This window comes from Staurois parvus, unplaced genomic scaffold, assembly GCF_062004578.1.
Source record: "Staurois parvus isolate SC_StPar_1 unplaced genomic scaffold, SC_StPar_1.0 ptg000264l, whole genome shotgun sequence".
Lineage (NCBI taxonomy): Eukaryota > Metazoa > Chordata > Amphibia > Anura > Ranidae > Staurois > Staurois parvus.
The window spans coordinates 10934407-10954187 of record NW_028318060.1 but is presented as its reverse complement, the minus strand read 5'-3'; the positions used below and the strand labels follow the sequence as shown (position 1 = coordinate 10954187).

The window sequence follows — 19781 nt, the reverse complement described above, 5'->3', positions numbered from 1 at the left end:
CGGGCTGAATATTTGGAGAATCGGCCTGGTTCATCAGAAACTGGCCAACATTTGGCCTGTGTGTACGGCAGCTGGTCCAACAGAAGCTGAACATTCGTACAGCTTCTGTGTAGGGGTATGACCAAAAAAGGTCTGCTGATCGGCTTCTGATCAGTGCTCTCAGCCAATGGCTTAGAGTGCTGAACGGTATGTTCTGGCGGGGGGACAATCCCCTTGTCAGAACACAATAGCACCATGGGGGAGAAAAAAATTGACCGCTGAACTAACACAAGCGGTGTTAGTAAAGCAATCTGTCATTTTTTTTCCGTTCAGCCTGCTGGGTTCAACAGAAAAAAACTGTTAGTGTGTATGGGGCATTAGTTCCATTCCAATAGCAGTACAGTTAGGGCCATAAAGATAATAAATTGCAGTGCCTAAAATGCAATATCCCACAGTAAAACCATTTTCCTGTAATTATCTGTGTAATTTCAAACGGATTAGGCTATGTGTTCAAACATTTAGAGGAATATTTAATCTGAATGGATATACTGCAATACCAGTTTTCCCTGCATCACTACTATAGCCTAAAACTGGAGATTACAACATTTAGTGCTGTTAAGAAATGGTGTCCAGGGGTCAACTTTTAATTAAAACTAGAAATCCTGTAAGAGACACAAATGTATAAACTTGACAAAGAACATTTTTGCACGTGCTTGTTAAACACAGGACTTAAAGTATCATATTTTTTGCTTGGATTGTGACATCATAGGCTCAGTTCACTTATGTTATTTTGTATTATCGTATTTTTTTTCAGCCATGTGACTGTTTTCACTTCTCATTGGTTTTGACATCTGGAAATAAATGTTTCTTATGGCAAATTACTGTCGTTAAAGTTTAGTGAACTGAGCCTTACATGTTTTAGAAATATCTTGGGAAAAAATGTAGGCTCAGCCTGTAAGATATTATGTACTCATCATCCTGGGATAGTCACAGAACCTGACATTGCTAGGAACAGTTGAAGTACAGGAAGTGTCATGACACTGTATATATTTAACAAACTGTTTTTTCTCCCAATAATCCTTTGTCAAATCTGAAAGCGTTCTTCTGACTTGGATCTTTGTATAAGTCACCTAAAAAGGTCAAAACAAAAAGGGATAGTTACATATTTAACTTTTTTCCTCACTGTGAGATGGACACATAAGCATGCAGAGAATTAGGAGTTTCTGCCAAGTTTATACTGTTTGACGGAGTACTGTAAGACTGCGTAAGGAGGTATATTCTGCAACAGTTCTCCATGGAGGTTGTCTGAACCCAAAAGATGTACTGCAAGATCCATATATTCCCACACAGGTTTGCAGAACTTTCAGACACTAAAGATTTTTTCCCCACAGTCAGCTTTTTCTTGGAATACGGCCTTTTGGAGATAACCCAGTTGGGCTGCTACTGTTTTCGGGCAGTTAAAGCCTAAGTCATCTGCACAACAGGTCAAATTGCTGTCCAGGTTGGTGCCAAATCTTTTCAAAATACTGATACCTTTTAAAGCATGCTCAGGTCAGGTGTGTCTGCCTTTGCATTAAATTTGTCCTGAGCCACTGCTACCGAAATAGTATTTTATAATGATATTCCTTAAATCCATGTCTAAGCTTGAAATGCCTAAAGAGTAACATGCTGTGTAATGTGACCAGCTTTTGCATGACTAGAACTAAACATCTCTGCAGCAGTTAATTAGAAAACTAGAGTAATCAAAATGTAAACCAAGCATGCATGAATGTAAATTTCCAGTGTATATGTATAGAGAAGAAGTGCAACAAGTGTTATTTTAGTAGTTTAAAAATGTAAATTGTTAAATGTGTGTTCATGAAACCCTGCTAAGTTTATGTTACCTAAAAGTGCTGCTAGTACAGAATAAAAAACTTGCATTCACATTTGAATGTTTGATCTTTTAAACATGGATAGCTGTTCAGTACACCATAAGACCAAAATATGAGGTCTAATTAGGATAAAGTCTCTTGGTAAACTGTAACCACTCCCTGAAATAACACAGTTCCTTACTTCTGAAGTCCTATCAGTAGGCCACCATTCGCAAGCAAAATCTGACTATAAAAATACTACTGTTCCCCCAGAGTTTTGATGTTTTTTATGATCATATTGCACCACTTTGTGGGAATCAAACAAACTATAGAAAGTAATAACACCATTGGAAACCCCACAAGATATGAGGATCTCATAGGTGATTCAACCCAATGGTTCGCTTGCTATACTGAATTATATTTTCTGGTGGAATAGACTAAGATCCCAGTATAACTACTGTATGTTTGTAATTTTCTTAAAGTAGATATTGCGGTAGAATGCGATATCCTTTTACACTGTCTAGACCCACTCCCCTTGTATAAATCAGTAGCAGATAATAGGTTCAAAACATACCTATAAAGAAAAAAGTTACATTTCATACTTACCTTACCAATGTTTTCCACCTGCGATGCCTAAGCAAGAGCGACTTCCCACTCCTTTTGTCTAGATCCTGGGGAATACTGCCGAAACCTCAAGAGAAGACGTTCTTGCAATGAACTGCCTTCTCATGAGATTTCACCTAATCTGCATTCCTCAGGGATCTTCCCAAATGGATGGTGCTGTCATGCCCAGTGATGAAGACAGCTGTGGTAAGATAAGTAGAAATCTAACACTTCTCTTTACAGGTACATTTTGGACCCTCTATCTGCTGGTGATTTTTACAGGGGGAGGGGGCATAGACAATATAAGTGGACCTTAAAGTCTTATCAAGGGCGGACTGACAACTCACGGGGCCCCGGGCAATAGGGGATCATGGGGCCCCTGTGTCCTTGCCCAATATCAAAAAGCCTATGAAAAACGTACCAGGGGCATCTCATGGGGCCCCCTACTGACCCTAGGCCCTCGGGCAGTGCCCAAGTTTCCAAATGGTCAGTCTGCCCCTGAGTCTTATATAGGTCTTATATATATGTAAAGTCTTATATAAACAGTCTCTATACCTAATATATTGCTAGATAAACTAAAGGGGCATATTTCTTAAGCATGTCAGATTGGTCAGATATATACTGCAGGTTAATCTTCTTAGTCATTGCTTTTCAATATTCAGTAAATGATTTGCCACCAGTGAATGTTTGGTGAATGTCAATTCTGCTTTATAAATATGTCTCCGAGATTATTTAGAGACAGAAGAAATTTTTGCAATGTGAAGAAAAAATTAATAGTATTAACTGCCCTCAAATCATTGAACAGTAACTACAGCTGTCTCTCTATACATATACACTGAAATGATAAATTGCGCATGAAATTGCTTCTTCAGTCAAAAACAATAAGCTTACGGTATGTATTGAGCTGAAAAACAGGGTTAGGTATGGCTTCCCCCAATGCCCAGTACTGGTTTTCAATGAACCTTCTTAGGAGCACTAGATCATTTACTAGCCATAGCTTACTAACTTTGAAACTTTGTGATATCAAATAAATTTGTTGCTCCTAAGTTGTAGGAGAATGGACCAGATTTTTGCTCCATGCAATCTTAGAAAAGCACCTGCATACTGCCTTTATGGTTATCACTGTGCTTCTGTAATGGCAATGTTTAAAGTAAAAAGAGAATATCATTATAAAATAAAACAAAAAGTCTGTATGTAATTTAATCTGTACATAGAGGCTTTTATTCATTTTGGAGAGCTCAAGCAAATCGTGATTTCATGTGTATCGCATGATGCCATGAAATGATCAACATGCAGATCATTTTTTAAATGTTCAATCATACTTGTCATCAACCATCTGATTTTTTTCCCCTTGTGTGCAGCTATATGTGGGTTTTAGTGCCATTTCTATTGTTTGTCCGCAATACTCTAAACATCGCTCATCAACATGTTGTGATTCTGTCTTGCCACCATTAACCAGTGTTTTGTGACAATCCATACTTGCATTTTGATTTCAAAATGCTGTGTGTAGTATGGACCTACTGTCTGCCTAATATGAAAACACAACACATGTTGTATTTAGAGGATTAAAGTACTATGTGCCTACAGAACACTGTTGTAGCACAGGACACTGAACATTAGTTTGATATATTCTATCAGAAACTCTTGTTTATATGGCAAAACGCTCATAATAATACAGAAAATGTTTGTGTTAATTTTTTTATTACAGTAATTTTGTTAAGCACGTCACCTTTGCTTTGGTCACCATCTGGCTGAAAATCTGCCTATTATTGAACAGATAAACCATAAGATATTAACAATTTTTATCACCTTCATTTCATAATAATAATAATAATAATACATACAAGGTTAGAGAAAAAGAGAGTTTCCAAATTTTTTGTGTTTTGGCATGATTTGCACCTAGCATGTAGTAAATGAACATTTTTTTCACTTCTTACTACTTACTGTGATTTTATGTGTTTATATGTCTAAAACATGTCTTCTTTTATTCTTGATTTTGCTGATCATTCTGGGATGATTAGGCAATTCAAGAAGTAAGTGTTTTGTGCTGTGCATTGTTAAGTTACATTATGGTGAATATTGTCAGCTTGAATTGTTTCCATCAATAGTCTGTCATGGTGTTGGAAACAAACATATGCAAAGCTTTGCTGTCTATAAGCTTTGTGTGTACGCTGTTGTATATTTTCTGTTGTTAAGAATGCCTTGGTTCACAAATGTTATTGCATCCTCATAGGCACGCATTGTTTCTACTGGTGTGTCCTATGCATTTAAAGGGAAGTTCTCATACAACATATATTCTTTGCCTTAGATTGTAGTCAATAAAAAGTTATCTTACATTTTCTTAATTTTAGATCTGTATTATATTTTTTATAATAGTATTCTATATACATATTCATAACCAATAGAGGAAGATCCTGTCTGTCTGGCAAACAGTCTAATCAGCACCCATTCTGAATGACTGCTGTGAGAACATCAACAAGCTACCTGAAAAATATTTTTTATTACAGTCTTTGTGTAATATGAATCATAAAGGTTTTACTCCATGACACAGATACAGTCTTTATTGAAATTTTATTTTCATAAACCATCAGTATAATGGTGACAGGATACAGCACAATGCTGTGCTGTTCTGCACATTACACTCATCATGTATATGTAATGACCAGAAACAGCAACTCTTACTTACACATATAATAAATGATAAAAAAACAATCATTTTAAAAAGTGAGCACAGATTGGCAAAAATATTTTTTTAAACAAACACAACTCTTTAAAAATAGATCACACAGATTCCCTTTAAATTATCCAACCTAATGAAATACCTTCCCCAAGATTTGCTGGATGCAATAACATTTGCAGTTTGGGTATGTATTAATACATCTTTCCAATGCTTTCTTTCAGTTGGTCCTCCTACAGATGTAAACTTTGAAATAGTAAATGAGAATACAGTTCGAATGTCATGGCAAAGACCGGCTGAGCGGATACGAGGTTACAAGATTACTATTGTTCCAACAACTGGTAAGGAAAGCAAACTTCCCAGTAGCTACTTGTAAACACTAGGATTGAAAGAAAGGAAAAAAAATAATTAGGGAAAAGAAAATTATATAGTTTCTATAATATTCCTGCCACCAACATGTTGTTTGAGGTAAGCCATTAGTCAAATAATAGCAATGGTCAATCCATATGCTGAGGCAGATGCACTGTTCACATTTTGGTACAGAAGGGCTCAGTGATTACACAGGTACTACTGGGGTTATATACTAGAGTCATGCCAAACACCTGCCCCAAAATAAGATATGATACCCTGGCAGTGAGATTTCGAAAGCAGGAAAACATCAAAATCCAAAACTGTCAGTCTCCATATAAGGTTTAGGCATCCTTTTCACTTTCTCTGATTAGTTTTATTCATTGTAGAGTCCAGGTCATTTCTGAGGAAGTGACAGAAGATGAAGGACAGAAACAAACGATGAAGTAGATTTTGGCATTTGCAGATCATTTATACAATTTAGCTGTTCTAAGACTCTGTTTTATTAAATATTTAGTTCTGAATGTTTTTGTTGCCTTATATGAGCCTAATGGAGACTTACTAAATATTAGGTTGCTAGATTACAGAAGATTATTATTATTTAGACTTTGAAGTATTGCTCTGGTAAGTACTTACAAGTTGTTTTAGAATAAAATAGAATTGTTAATATTACACTGTTACAAAGATTGATGGATATATTAGTCATGGCCCAGGAATTCAAAGAGAGAAAACTTATGTAACCTCTGTCCTGTTATATAAACCACTATTGTGGTCCACAGTGTAAAATGACTTTATACTGGATATCCTATTGTATGCATTTTTTCTGTTTTCTGAAACAGAAAATTGTCAAGAATCTAATAAGGAGAATTTGTATTTTCTATCTAAGAGATGCTCAGTTTGAAAAGTACATTTATTTACACCATTGATTGCTTACCATATATTTATAAAAGCCTGGATTTACACCACTCATGTTGTATTTGGCACACAGTGATGCACTCTAAATGCACTTGAGATGATGTGCGTTCATGTGCGGCTTTGGGTTCATGTGCTTTTTTCCTAGCAGTAGCCAAAATGCTTAAACATTTTATTCTTAAGGCACATTGCATCACATGTGCAATGTGTTGAAAAATGCTGCTCTGCATTTAAATGCAGCATGCTCAATTTTCATCCAGAGTGCAACAATGTAGTGCACTGGTGTAAACTGGGACCACTGAAAACAATGTATTTGCCTTGTCATTGGATTTGGCCTGTGTTGAGCTACATTACTGTGGATTGGTGTGGGTGGGCCTTAAATATTTCTATATGGCTAGGTACCTATTCTGCTATCAGATATTATTAAACCAACATTGGCAATGAACTAACCTTCTATGGAAGACAGTTTCTTTCTTAAAATTTTTCCAATGTTTCCTGAGCATTCCTAGCCTAATTGCCAGTACAACTAAGTCCCACCATTCATCTTAATATTCCTAGTAGAAATTGTAAAGGAATTGGCTCAGCCTGTATTTCTCCTATCATCAGGCAGGGCTACCATAAGCTTCCAAAATCATACTTCACATTTTTGTATCATTTGCTGCTGTGATATGAATCTCAATTGACCCATTTTATGAGTCATCTGGTTTGGAATTCCACATTTTTGCAGGTTCTCAATCTTTTAAATATTTTGCGGGACCACAACTGTTTGAACATTTCAGAAGTTTGCTCATCTCTATTCAATATACTTTTGTTAACAAATAGTTAGACCCTCTACGACAAAGTTAGATTGACTACAGTTATTTGTGTATGATTAGTGTTGATACATGCGCTGTAACTGATTACATTGTAAACCTTATTGGACATTTAGAAAGATAGAAAAAAAACCCAGTGTTTGGAAAAGAGACTTTAAGGGCAACAGATAGAGTACTGAGGTAAAATATAACAAAGATTTATTCTAGTACAATAAAATACTAAAAATATATCAATTCCATAAAGGTCACAACATAGTGGCTACATAGATGTGAATGAACAAACTTTGATTGATGTAAAAAGAACCTCCCCTTGTTGTTCTGCTGGACCCTTTTCCAAACACTGGGTGTCCATCGATCTTTCTGCATAATCATGGTATATTGGCAACTATTTAACCAATTGCCTACTGGACACTTTTACCCCCTTCCTGTCCAGGCCAATTTTCAGCTTTCAGCGCTGTCACACTTTGAATGACAATTGTGCAGTCATGCAACACTGTACCCATATGAAATTTTTTATAATTTTTTTTCACACAAATAGAGATTTTGGTGGTATGTAATCACCACTGGGTGTTTTATTTTTTGCACTATAAACAAAAAAAAGCAAAAAATGTGAAAAAAAAGGTTTTTCTTTGTTTCTATTATAACATTTTGCAAATAGGTAAATCTTATCCTTCACTGATGTGCATGGATGAGGCTGCACTGATAGGCAACACTTATGCGCACTGATAGGCAGCACTGATGAGGCAGCACTCATAGGCAGCACTGATGGGCACTGATAGGCTGCACTGATGAGGTGGCACTGGTGGGAATTGATGAGGAGGCACTGATGCTGCACTGATATGCAGCACTGTTGGGCACTGATCGGTGGTAATGATGGGCAATGATAGGCAGCACTGATGGGCACTGACTGACAGCACTGACTGGCGCCACTGACTGATGGCACTGATGGGTGGCACTGCTGGGTGGCACTACTGGGCGCACTGCTGGGTGGCACTGATGGACAACACTAATGGGTGAAACTGATGGGCACTGATGGGTGGCACTGCTGGACACTGATTGGCACCACTGCTGGGCACCTTTGGGCTGCACTGATAAGCAGGGCACTGACAATCAGTCCCCTGATTATCAGTGCAGATGTCTTCTGTGACACTTGCTGGTTAACGGCAGTACTTTGACAGTACTGTGATAGCGTGAAGAAAGTGCTGCTGATAACTGGCAACTGTATGTACTTTGTGATCAGCTGTGTCATTGGACACAGCTGATCATGTGGTAAAAGGCCGCTGTGATTGGCCTTTTACCTTGTCATGTGATCAGCTGTGTCCGTAGGACACAGGTGACCACAGACAGTGTCGGGTGCGCACCTCTGGTGCACACAGGGGGTGCATTCTGGGAAGACATCATATGATGCCCTCCCAGAACTGGACAACCGCTCTGTAGCCATAATTCGGCTATAGCCCGGTTGTCAAGTGGTTAAGGACATAAGCTGGTGATATCTGTACTTTTATTGGACATTCAGTGCCCGTTCACATATGCGGATTGGATGCAGTTTGAACCACATCCAATCCGCATGACATGTGAAATAACATTGTTTCCTATGGTGCCTGTTCACATATGTCCAGTGCATGGCCGGTGCAGATTCAGTGTGGTTTTAAATAGAGTCATGTCCAAATTCTGAGCAGTAGCTTCAGGTTCAGGTGTGGATTGCAGGCTTTTGACTTCTATGGGAACTGTTCCTAAACCGCATATGTATGAATGGGATAAGATCCTGAGCCAATCCTGTCCTGAACCTGATGTAAACCTGACATGAACCTGTGAACAGCTACTGTATCAATTAGCTGTGAAACCTGAGCTTCAATCCAAAAAAATTAAGTACCAATAATACCAATAAGATTTACAAAGTATCAGTTACAGTACATGTATCAATACCTAAAAAAGTGTTATTGTAATAGTTCAAAGAAATATTTTTTCAGTTAAGCATTGAACCAGTAATTGTTTTTTTTTTTTTTGTATTACCTGCATTTGGGGAAGTATGTCTGTTTGGTTCTATCACCTGACAGAGCTTTTAGTATTATGCCCCATATTCTCACTACTAATTTAATTTATTGAATCTGTAGTGTTAATTGTTATCACATTTAAAAAAAAGTTTCAACTGAATGGTCAAATTATGATTTAATCAGTTGAGAAGTATACAGGTATGTTGATTATGATGATGATAAATGTACAAGGTTTTAATATGAAATGGGGGAGTCCAACGAGAAACATTTTTCTGACTAGTATTTGCTTTACAATGTTTTACTTTAATGTTTTCCAGATGGACCTGCAAAAGAACTAGATCTTCCAGCTTCTGCAACCCAAACTGTGTTAACAGAACTTGTACCAGATGTTGAATATGTCGTCACAATCCTTTCTTATGATGAATTGGAGGAAAGTTTACCTGTGTTTGGCCAGCTTACAAGTAAGTACTCAAAAGAGATACATCATCTAATGAAAACAAGTGTACAGCCCAACCCACTTATTGCTAACATGTTCACAGATGGGACTACATAATCATTATGGAATGTATTATTGTAGAATAGTCATTAGCAATCTTATAAAAACAGTAAATCTCACGTGTTTGAAAATCTTTTTGTTTTAGCAAACATCAAGTTTCCCCCCTCATATTTTTTATGTTACCGTTATGTAAAAGAGAGATTTGTTTTTGGAATACATTCAAGTTTCTTCTTTTAGATATGTTTTTATATATGAGGACCATTGATTAGTGGTCTTAAAGTATACCTAAAGCTGACATGTGTCCTGGGGACTAGTGCCAGTGAGACAGAAAGTAATGGGAAATCCAACATTTTGAGTTGTCACTGGAACAGAATTAGAGGGAAAATCTTCCGAAGGGCACACCAACAATAAATACCTACAACAAGTTTCATCTTTGGTTTTATTTTTGCCTTCCTTTGTGAGACTAGCTTTAGCAACACTGTAATGCTAATAACGTATTGGTGAAATCTTGGATAATTTTTTAAAAAAGTAAGGAAATATTTGCAATACTGTTGTGGGTTTGTCCTTTGTGGTGTGCTCAAGCATAATTGCCAGCGAAAAGTGAATTTTCATGAAATTTTACTCTCCATCAGCCCAAGTAAAAGTCAATTAACTATTTTTAAGATTATAAATAAAATTTAATTATAAATAAAAATAATCAACCCTCATATTTATACTCACTGTGGAACTTTTTTCTGGCATGACCTCAATATAAAGAGCATAACTACATGAAAATAAATCACAAATACCATGGAAAACTATGTAGTCTTAAGTTAGCTAAAAAATATCAGAAGCCTTGAACACATTCCTTTAAACACTCTCTCACAATTAGACAAATAGAAGAGTTCAGTTTTTAATCTTGTGAAAGAGATGCTGTTTATGGTATATTTCCCCTGACTAGAATTCCAAGAAACCCCTGAATATAAATATCAGTTAAAAACAGTCTTTGTAATACTGGGCACCTAGAAATATCAATCTGCAAAATAATTACCACTAAGTAGCTGGTTGAGTCTGAGGTAAACTATTAATAATAACCCTTTCAGCTATTATTTTCACATTTTTGTCACTGGGCCTGCCATGGTCCACTTGAAATATAGAAAAACTCCCATTGATACTTTGTAACTGCTAAAGTTATTTCTTATGGGGGGGGGGGCAAAAAGCCATGGGACAGAAGAGAAAAAAAAAGAGGGGAGATATCGACCCTGTATCTAAAAAAGATTCAATAACACCAGAAAAAAAACTAGAGAGCTTTCGGTACTATTCCTAAAATTAACATAAAAAAAAGAGTGAATAAAAAAATCACAACTTTTATTAGCCAATCACCCCTGAGAACCCCCCTAGCCAATCACCCCATAGAACCCCCCTAAGAACATAATTTCTAAAAACATTTAAAATAAAGAAACAACATTAGCCATGGATGACCATTAATTAACAAATACAATATATATATATATATATATATATATATATATATATATATACACAAATTAACCTCTGGATAATAGATCTTTGATATCAAACATAGAAATTGTCAAGTGAGATATGCCTCTAAACTTCCACTGCACACCGTAGTAAATGCATAACCTGTTGATGAATGTGCTGATGAATGTGTGATGCAGTAATAAGGTCAATAGATAAATTATCCTTAGAATGGAGCATTAAATGAGTACAGATAAATGAATGTAAAGAAAAAAACTTATGGGAGACCCACCAGGGATTCTAACCCCAGACAACAAGAGGGTTGATGTGGTAATCCTCTGAGGTTTGGCAATTATTAAATAATCCTAATAAAGATGCATGTAAAGAAGAGCTAGCATATTTGAAGATTTTGGCTGATTTATTTAATGGATAAACTTAAAGAGAAATGACCATTGATAATATAATCCACTGTTATTAGCAAAGATCACCATCCAGATGTGTTTTAAATATCCATAAATTATATATCTTGTGTATTTAGTTTTGTATAACAAGCCCGCCAAATTTAGGTTTTCTAAAGATATTATAGCGCACTCCATTTGTTAAAATAATGTTGGTGACCACATCAGAAGAGAAAGTCCAATCACATCATAGTAGAAGTACCAGAAAAAAACCCAACTTCATGTAACTTTATTATAATGCCTAATGCACCACATGAGAGTTCATAAAGGTAGTGCTTCACTGAAGTTCAAAAGTCAGTGTAGAGTCAATAACCCATCAAGTTGGCATATAAATTCATAGACATATCAGAAGACAAAATCCAGCCAGCTCATAAAACTTGACAAGACACCTGAAGTAATAAACTGCAGATTTAATATGAAAGGGAAAAAAGTTCAAAGTGGCTTAACTGTTATAAAATATGTGCACAGTGTGTCATGTGAAAGTTCATACGGTAATATTTCACTGAAAGCAGAGATCACTGCAGACAAGAAATTCAGGTCAAATACTTCTATAGCAAGTCAACAAGTAAAGCAAAGGAGAACAGAAAAGCCAGTGTCTCACGACATTGCCATTAGTAGGCAACGTTTTCAAACCAGCTAGTGTTGTCAATTCATATGGCCAGTATAGGGGGGTTATAAGACCAAATATGGAACCAGGGGGCTTGTACATATGACAAACTTGATGCCAACATGTTCATAACGTCACAATGTATAAAAAAAAGTAATGAGGTCATGATACATGCACGCTAGGACATGATTTTACATGAAATATACACAGATTCGCTTGCAAAGTACAACTGCCCTTGCAAAGTGAACAGCCGGTTTGCCTATAGTAAGTCAACCCTACAGTACCTGTAATGCACTAGTCTTTCCTCTGCCCTATTATCATTCAGCTAAATAGAGGCTAATGTAAACAATGCCAGTATTAAGAAGTTTCTCAGAATCACCTAACAGGTTCAACCTGCCTTGGACATTTAACTGTGATTGGTGAGGCAGGAAAGAGAGAGGAAGTTACATATTGCACAATCTAGACAGTATACTTTTACTGTTCTCCTGCAGACCTTGTACAGAGCAGCATATGATTGTTATTGTAGGGGATTCCAGGAAACGTTCACAGTCTTTGTTAGGTAGTATTAGTATTATACTTACTGCCTTCCCTTGTTGCCTACACTTGATCTTTAACCGCCTCCTGCCCACCATATAAGGAAATGACAGGCGCAAGGTGGTTCTCTCGTTCTGGGAGGAAATCATATGACGTCCTCCCACTCTAACCGTGCATGCGCTCCCTCGGGGGCATGCAGTGCGGCGATCGGTGGTGTGCTGTGTCCCTGGGACACAGCGGATAAGCAGAAAGAGCCGATGACTTCGGCTCTGTCATGTGATCAGCTGTGTCCAATCACAGCTGGTCGCATGTAAATAAGGAAATGCAGGTTATCAGCATTTTTCTGCATGCTGACAGTGCCCATCACTGCAGACTCATTAGTGCACATCAGTGAAGGAGAAAAATTACTCATTTACAAAATTGTATAACAGAAACTAAGAAAAAAACTTTTTTTTTCAAAATTTTCAGTTGTTTTTGGTTTATCAAAAAATAAAAAACCCAGTGGTGATTAAATGCCTCCAAAAGAAAGCTCTATCTGTCTCAAAAAAAGATAAAAATTTCATATGGGTACAGTGTTGCATTACCGCACAATTGTCATTCAAACGCAACAACGCTGAAAACTGAAAATTGGTCTGGGCAGGAAGGGGATGAAAGTGCCCGGTAGGCAAGTGGTTAAAAAGTATCTCTGGCCCCATGTTTTTCATAATTTTACAGAGAAATAAAAAATGAGATTATCTGTCAATTTTACTGTTCTCTCTAACCCATTGTAGAGATTTCCTCTCATTTTCTGCTTTGATGACAACAAAAAATCAAGGAAAGTCCACCCAACAAGGCCTCAAAGCAGTAAAGTAAAGGAAATCTCCAAGAGTAGATAAGGAGAAGGCTTAAACTCCTGGCAGCTTTTTATTGATGCATTTGTCCCTGTTGGAGATTTTCCCTTTGTTTTTTTTTTTCAGTGATGCTATTGTCACCTGGATAGACATTGAGAGGAAATTCCCCTAAATGGGCCATAGACAATAATAAAAACCCTTCTCCACTCAATCATACTTATAAAAAGACTTGTAGTTACACTTAAATTATACAAAGTGCCTACATTTATTTTAAATTATAATATCCTTTAGTATTTTTTTATTTATTTTTGTGTGTTTATTCCCTCCAGCAAAGTACAATAAATGACCTTTAAAAATTACATAACACATTTTGTCTAGCCAATTCCTGTGAGCACAAGTACAAGCATTGGCTTTCAAAGTGATAGGGTGTGATTAACTAAAAGCATATTTTTCACATACTAAACTAACCCTGTGTTCACATTAAACACCAAACCATGCACATGACTGAATGACTGAAATTATTGGAGATTTTTCTTCACTGAACTAAATGAAAAAAAAATGTATTCCTCTAGTAACTCCTCTTAGCAATCATTTGATTTGCTTACACTTCAAACATATCATCAGTAAGCCTAGGGAAAAGCTGTGGCTAAGTTATGAGGGTTTTATTACAAGCTACATCCCTTCTATTATACAAACTGTCAACAAAAGTTATTACATATGTTCTGGCCCTGGATAAGTAGTTTTTTTTTACAGTGCAATCAGAACTTTCCCATACCTACATGATTGTAAAGCTTCTGTACATCTACAGTGCTCCTGTACTTTTACTTACTTTTGCCTATTAAGCATTTTTATGACCACGTTGCACCAATACAATGACAACTTTTGCTATAAAATTTTTTGCTAAAATAAACCTATCATACATGATTTACAAAATGCAGGTTTGGCTTTTAAAGTGGTTGTAAATCCTTGCATATTTCCAGTGAAGTCAGTAGCCTCAGGAGATACACAGAGATGAAACAAATCTTCCTATATAAGTTTGTACCTGCTTATCTGCCACCATTTTGTCCTGTACAGCCTTGTAAAACACAGATAAAAATAATTTTTCACAAAAGCACAAAACAGAGGGTGGAAAGCTGAAATTACACTAAGCAGTGAGGAAAGCTCTGAATCGTGATTAGAGGGAATGGACACACACCCCTCCACACAGCACATAGGAAGGATGCAGAGTCAATATCAATCACAGGCTGTGTGCTGGAGCTCCCACCCCCGCCATCTTTTTTTATCAGAAATTACTAATTCAGATGGTAGAGGAACCAAACAGCAGAGAGAAAACACACTCGATGCTCTGGATTGAGACAAGTAAATACGACAGAAGATTGTGATTTGTTCATATTTCATGTCAGAGGTTTACAACCACTTTAACTTGAAAGGTAAACAACTGACTTTGAAGAAGGTATCTGTCAAAGCTGGATTATTTATTGAATCTCCCCAAGGGCCTATTTCAATTAACTTTTGATCCCCTCAAATGTGTTTTTCAGTACCATAGATGTCAGAAGGACTTAAAATACAGGTTAGATGCACCTGAGAATGAATTCTGAACTTTTCCAGAAGCGCCTCAAAGTGTCAAAATTATGCCATTGACACAGCCCAAAGCTTGTTAGCACAGGCCCAAATTTAGTTGGAGCTGTGTGAAGGTAGATTTTTTTTAAAGATTTGTACTTATCTGTGAGCAAATGTTAGTAGTGACCAATCTAGTTTACAACCATTCCGGTCAACTAATACATATCAGGAAGAGAACAGCTTGGGGCAAGTTGGTATGCAAACCCATGCTCTTCTGTTTTTATTTATCCTGGTAGTAAAGCAGCATAATAGTGTTGCAGAATTGCATTTAAGTGTTAATGAATTGTTTATAAGGGGAAACATGGCTTAAATAGATAATTGATATTTGCCCCTGTCCAGCCCTCTTCATCTGGAAACTCCTGCTACTGTTATTTACCCTTATAGAAATGCTGATGTCTGCCAAATATGAGCATGATTATATTTTACTACACTGTAGTCAAAATCCGAAAATAAAGATTATGGCCCTCCAGAAACATTGGGGTTTCCATTAAAACTTGACACCCCATTTCATCAGTAACACAAAATATGTAGTTATAGAAGCGATTGAAACATGATTCCAGTGGTTTTTACCATTTAGATTTGCAGTGCTTGCAGTAAAAATGAGTGATCATAAAATAAACACAGATCCCCCCCCCCCAAAAAAAAGGTAGGTAAATGTAGAACTTTTTAGGTGCTCACAGATTGTGCATCTTACCATCATGTATTTCTTTTTAAGTTCAAACAGGAGGCCGTGTGACGACAGAAGAAAAGAAGTTTGCAACTTCAGACTCCCCACGTATGTATCCTATCTTATGCCTTAATTATATGTTACAGAAACAAATGCCTTGTGTGGAAATGGATGATACAATGTCAAGGGTTAATTCACATTTACTGTACCTTAATAATTGCTTTCTCCTTTTTAGTTATTGAAGGAGAGCCACATTTTATGAATTACCCTACTATTTATCTAGTAGGTGCTGAAACATAGAAAAATATCATATCAATTGAAATGCACCTAAAATAAAAGTTTACCACCACGCTAACATTCACAGCATGATAACCAAATAAAAAACAAAAAGCCAGTTACCTGACTGTACAATTAAATTGCAATAATCTCTTTGCTGTTTTTTATTTTTTTATGCACAGGTTAGATCTGCTGAATTTATCAGTTAATTATATAGTATTAAAAATTACATTTTGGTAGCTACATAAGAGTACAGTATAAAACTACACATATTATGGCTCCATAGTATTGTACAATAATTACATTTTTTACTTTTTCTAATAGATTCCTAAAAAATAAGAACAATATTGACCACCCATCTGAAAATAAGATAGTACCACACCCAAAAGTTTTTTTTTTTAAAATTACAAACATGTTATACTTACCTGCTGTGTGCAGTGGTTTTGCACAGAGCAGCCCCAATCTTCCTCTTCTTGGATCCACCGCTGACACTCCTGGCTCCTCCCCCTTGGCCAGTGCCCTCAATAGCAAACTGCTTGCTATGGGTGCAATGGCACGTGCTCTTCCATAACACACATAGAGCTGCAGCTCAGCCCTGCCCCCTACTCTCTCCTCACTGGCTGCTATTGACAGCAGTGGGAGCCAATGGCTCCCACTGTTGTGTCTCAGCCAAAGAGGAGAGAGATACCCAGGACAGCCGAGACTCCCATGCACATCACTGGACCAAGAGGAGGCTCAGGTAAGTATTGGGGTGAGATGAGGGGGGAGCAGCACAAAGATGGTTTTTTACCTTCATGTATAGAATGCATGAAGGTAAAAAATCTTCAGCCTTTACAACCACTTTAATGAATTAATTTTCAGTGAGAGTGTTTGTAGGTGGGGGCTGCTTAGAGGTTTTAAAACAAGAATACATCAGCATAACAGATCCCGATATTTTTTTAGAAAATACCTTATTACAAAAATATAGCATTGCATTTACTATAGAAGTACATTAAAATACAGTTGACTGAATTTTGTAACGTATTTGCCAATAAGTTTAATGTCAATAAGATGCTTTTCAGTACTCTGGAATTTCAGGCCTGCCTAGCCTCATGACTGAAAGTATGGGAAGCTAGAACTATTCTTGTAACAGGCATCAGTCAGATTGTCATTTTTATCCCTCATACTGCAAGACTAACTTAAAAAGATACACTGACTGGTTGTATTTATTGGCAGAACAGCTCTTATAGCTGTAGACATTGAGGATACACTTTCTTTTCAGACGCTTTCCATCAGAAGGTTGTGGCTAATGGTGTATGTGTTTTTATGTGCATATTTGAGGAAATTACTATTTGTGTGGGATTTTAAACTGTTGGTAGAGGGTACTTAGGAGGAGTAGGGAAACACTAGTTGCACAACACTGTGGTAAATATTTGTAGTAAAAACAAATACTGTGTAACTTCTTGTAATGGACTAGGAACAGGCGCCTTTTTAAAACCTATTGCATTACTTGTGAAACAAAATAATCTGGCTGTGTGAGACTGTGTTCTTTGAGATGTTGTTGGCAGCCCCTTAAAAAGCCAAATAAACTGGTTTATGGTCACTGAATAAACTGTGCAAACTAATCCAATATTATGAATAGCTGAAAAATTTCAGGCAGCAAAAGTGAATTCCAATTAAAAAAACAACTGGATTTCCCTAAAGTGAAAGTGAGTCCAAAATAGTCAACAATTTTACTATATGCACCTGCTGTAGTATGTGGTATATTGTGAAAAGATACCTGAATTTATTTTGATGAACCTCTTGATTGATTGGACTGTGAGAGAGTAGGATAAACTGTGATAGTAGTGTTATATCTGTAAAGTCCCCAATAGGCAGGCGACACAAATTCATTAATGTTGTCATAAAAATATGAATTTATTTTGCATTGATCCGAAGAGCTGACAGCTCTTCCTTTACAGAACACTGTTTAGAAAGTTATTTAAAAAAAAGTTCAAGGCAACCTTGAAGGAAGCTTGGGTTGAGAGGATATGGAGGCTGCATTGCTGACCTCTTTAATCTGCATGTCTTTTCTGAGTAAGTGGCTCAGGAATGACAGAACCCAGAGACAACCACAAAAGTACTATTCTTAGGGAGAAATGAACAATGGTAGCATTCAGTGCAGAATTTCTTTAAACTGATATTATATGAGATTAAATTAATACTGTATTTATTACTATCACAAGGTCTAGGTACAACCTTAAAGTGATATTAAAGACTATTTTTTTTTAATTAAAAGATGTTATACTTACCTGCTCTGTGCAAAAGTATTACACAGAGCAGTCCCTTACTTCCTCTTTGGCAGTCCCTCATGAGTTCGATCTGTTCCTTCTTCTTCCAAGTGCCCCTTAAGCAAGCTATGTGCTATGGGAGCACCAGTGTGTGCGCACTCCTGAGCCAGATTGTGTGCTTCCATAGAAAGACAGAGTGCTGGTAAGCCACACCCCCACTCCTTCCTCACAGAAATTTGATGTGCAGCAACAGGAGCCTCTGGCTCCCACTGCTGCCTGTGTCTTCTGTGTAAACATTTAGCCTTTAGGACCGCCTTAAGCAAGGTAATGATTTAATTATTCATTTTTTGTTATGATGAGAAAACAGAAATTCCAAATAAAGGTAAACTGTAAAATAAAGTTGTAGAACACAAGTTTATTCATTTGTGTTTATATAACACTAATATATTATGCAGTAATTTACAAAGTACTTGGAAGCTTTCATATTAGACACTGCTCATGAAGTTCACAGTCTAATGACGGTAACAACCACATTCGTATAAACTCTAGGGCCAAATTTAGAGAAAGTCAATTAACTAACTGCTTTTGGATTGTGGGAGGAAACACATTTAAACAAAGAAAGAACATACTCTATATATTCCATGAAGAGAATGCACAGATGAACTCAGAAAACCTAGGATCCAGAGCTGCAAGCCAAGAGGGTTAAACACATACCACCATTTTCCTAAGGTATACTTGTTCAGTGCAGGGACACAGATATTGACTTTTGAAGCCATTTTGAGACTCAGTTGGATTAGCTGATGGCTAATTTACTTATCATACTTTTATCTTTATTAAGGGTGTTCTATTAGTGCAGTTGCTGATGTGGTATTCCTTGTGGATGGCTCATGGAGTGTGGGGAGAACGAACTTCAAGTATATTCTTGACTTCATGTCGTCTTTGTCTTCGGCGTTTGACATTGGAGAAGATAAGACGAGGGTTGGTGTTGTCCAGTACAGTTCAGATACCAGGACAGAGTTTAATATGAACAGATATTTCAAACAAACTGAGCTTCTGGCAGCTATTAAAAGAATACCTTACAAAGGAGGAAATACAATGACAGGTATGTGACTTTTTGGTCATTTCAATATAATTTTTCAGTACCTAAAATTACATACATGCTATGCAACCAAGACCATATAAATTCTTATTGTTTTCTTTTTGGATATGTTTTGTCACTGGTTCTGCATAATCAGTAAATCAATATTTAATTTGCAATATTAAAGCTAAAAATCCCTTGAAAATTCACCCATTAATGCAGTTACTTATTCACTAAAAACATCTTTGTTTTTAATGTAGCTAGTTTTAGTACCTGAATTTGACTTGGTATGAAGTTCTTGTTATCCCCTAAACAGAAAATTTCAGACTGGGA

General features: G+C 36.7%; 1 protein-coding gene across 4 annotated transcripts in view; it reads left to right on the top strand.

The window, feature by feature from the left end:
• The window catches only part of COL12A1 (collagen type XII alpha 1 chain), a 252311-nt gene that overhangs the window by 17969 nt on the left and 214561 nt on the right, over nt 1-19781 (top strand). For 3 of the 4 annotated variants that reach the window (XM_089681387.1, XM_089681388.1, XM_089681389.1), the window contains exons 3-6: nt 5334-5450; nt 9493-9636; nt 15894-15953; nt 19209-19472. The exons of the other annotated variant lie outside the window; for it this stretch is intronic. In XM_089681387.1, coding sequence (XP_089537513.1) covers nt 5334-5450; nt 9493-9636; nt 15894-15953; nt 19209-19472 — 585 coding nt within the window. The remainder of the gene's footprint in view (nt 1-5333; nt 5451-9492; nt 9637-15893; nt 15954-19208; nt 19473-19781) is intronic. 4 annotated transcript variants of the gene reach the window in all.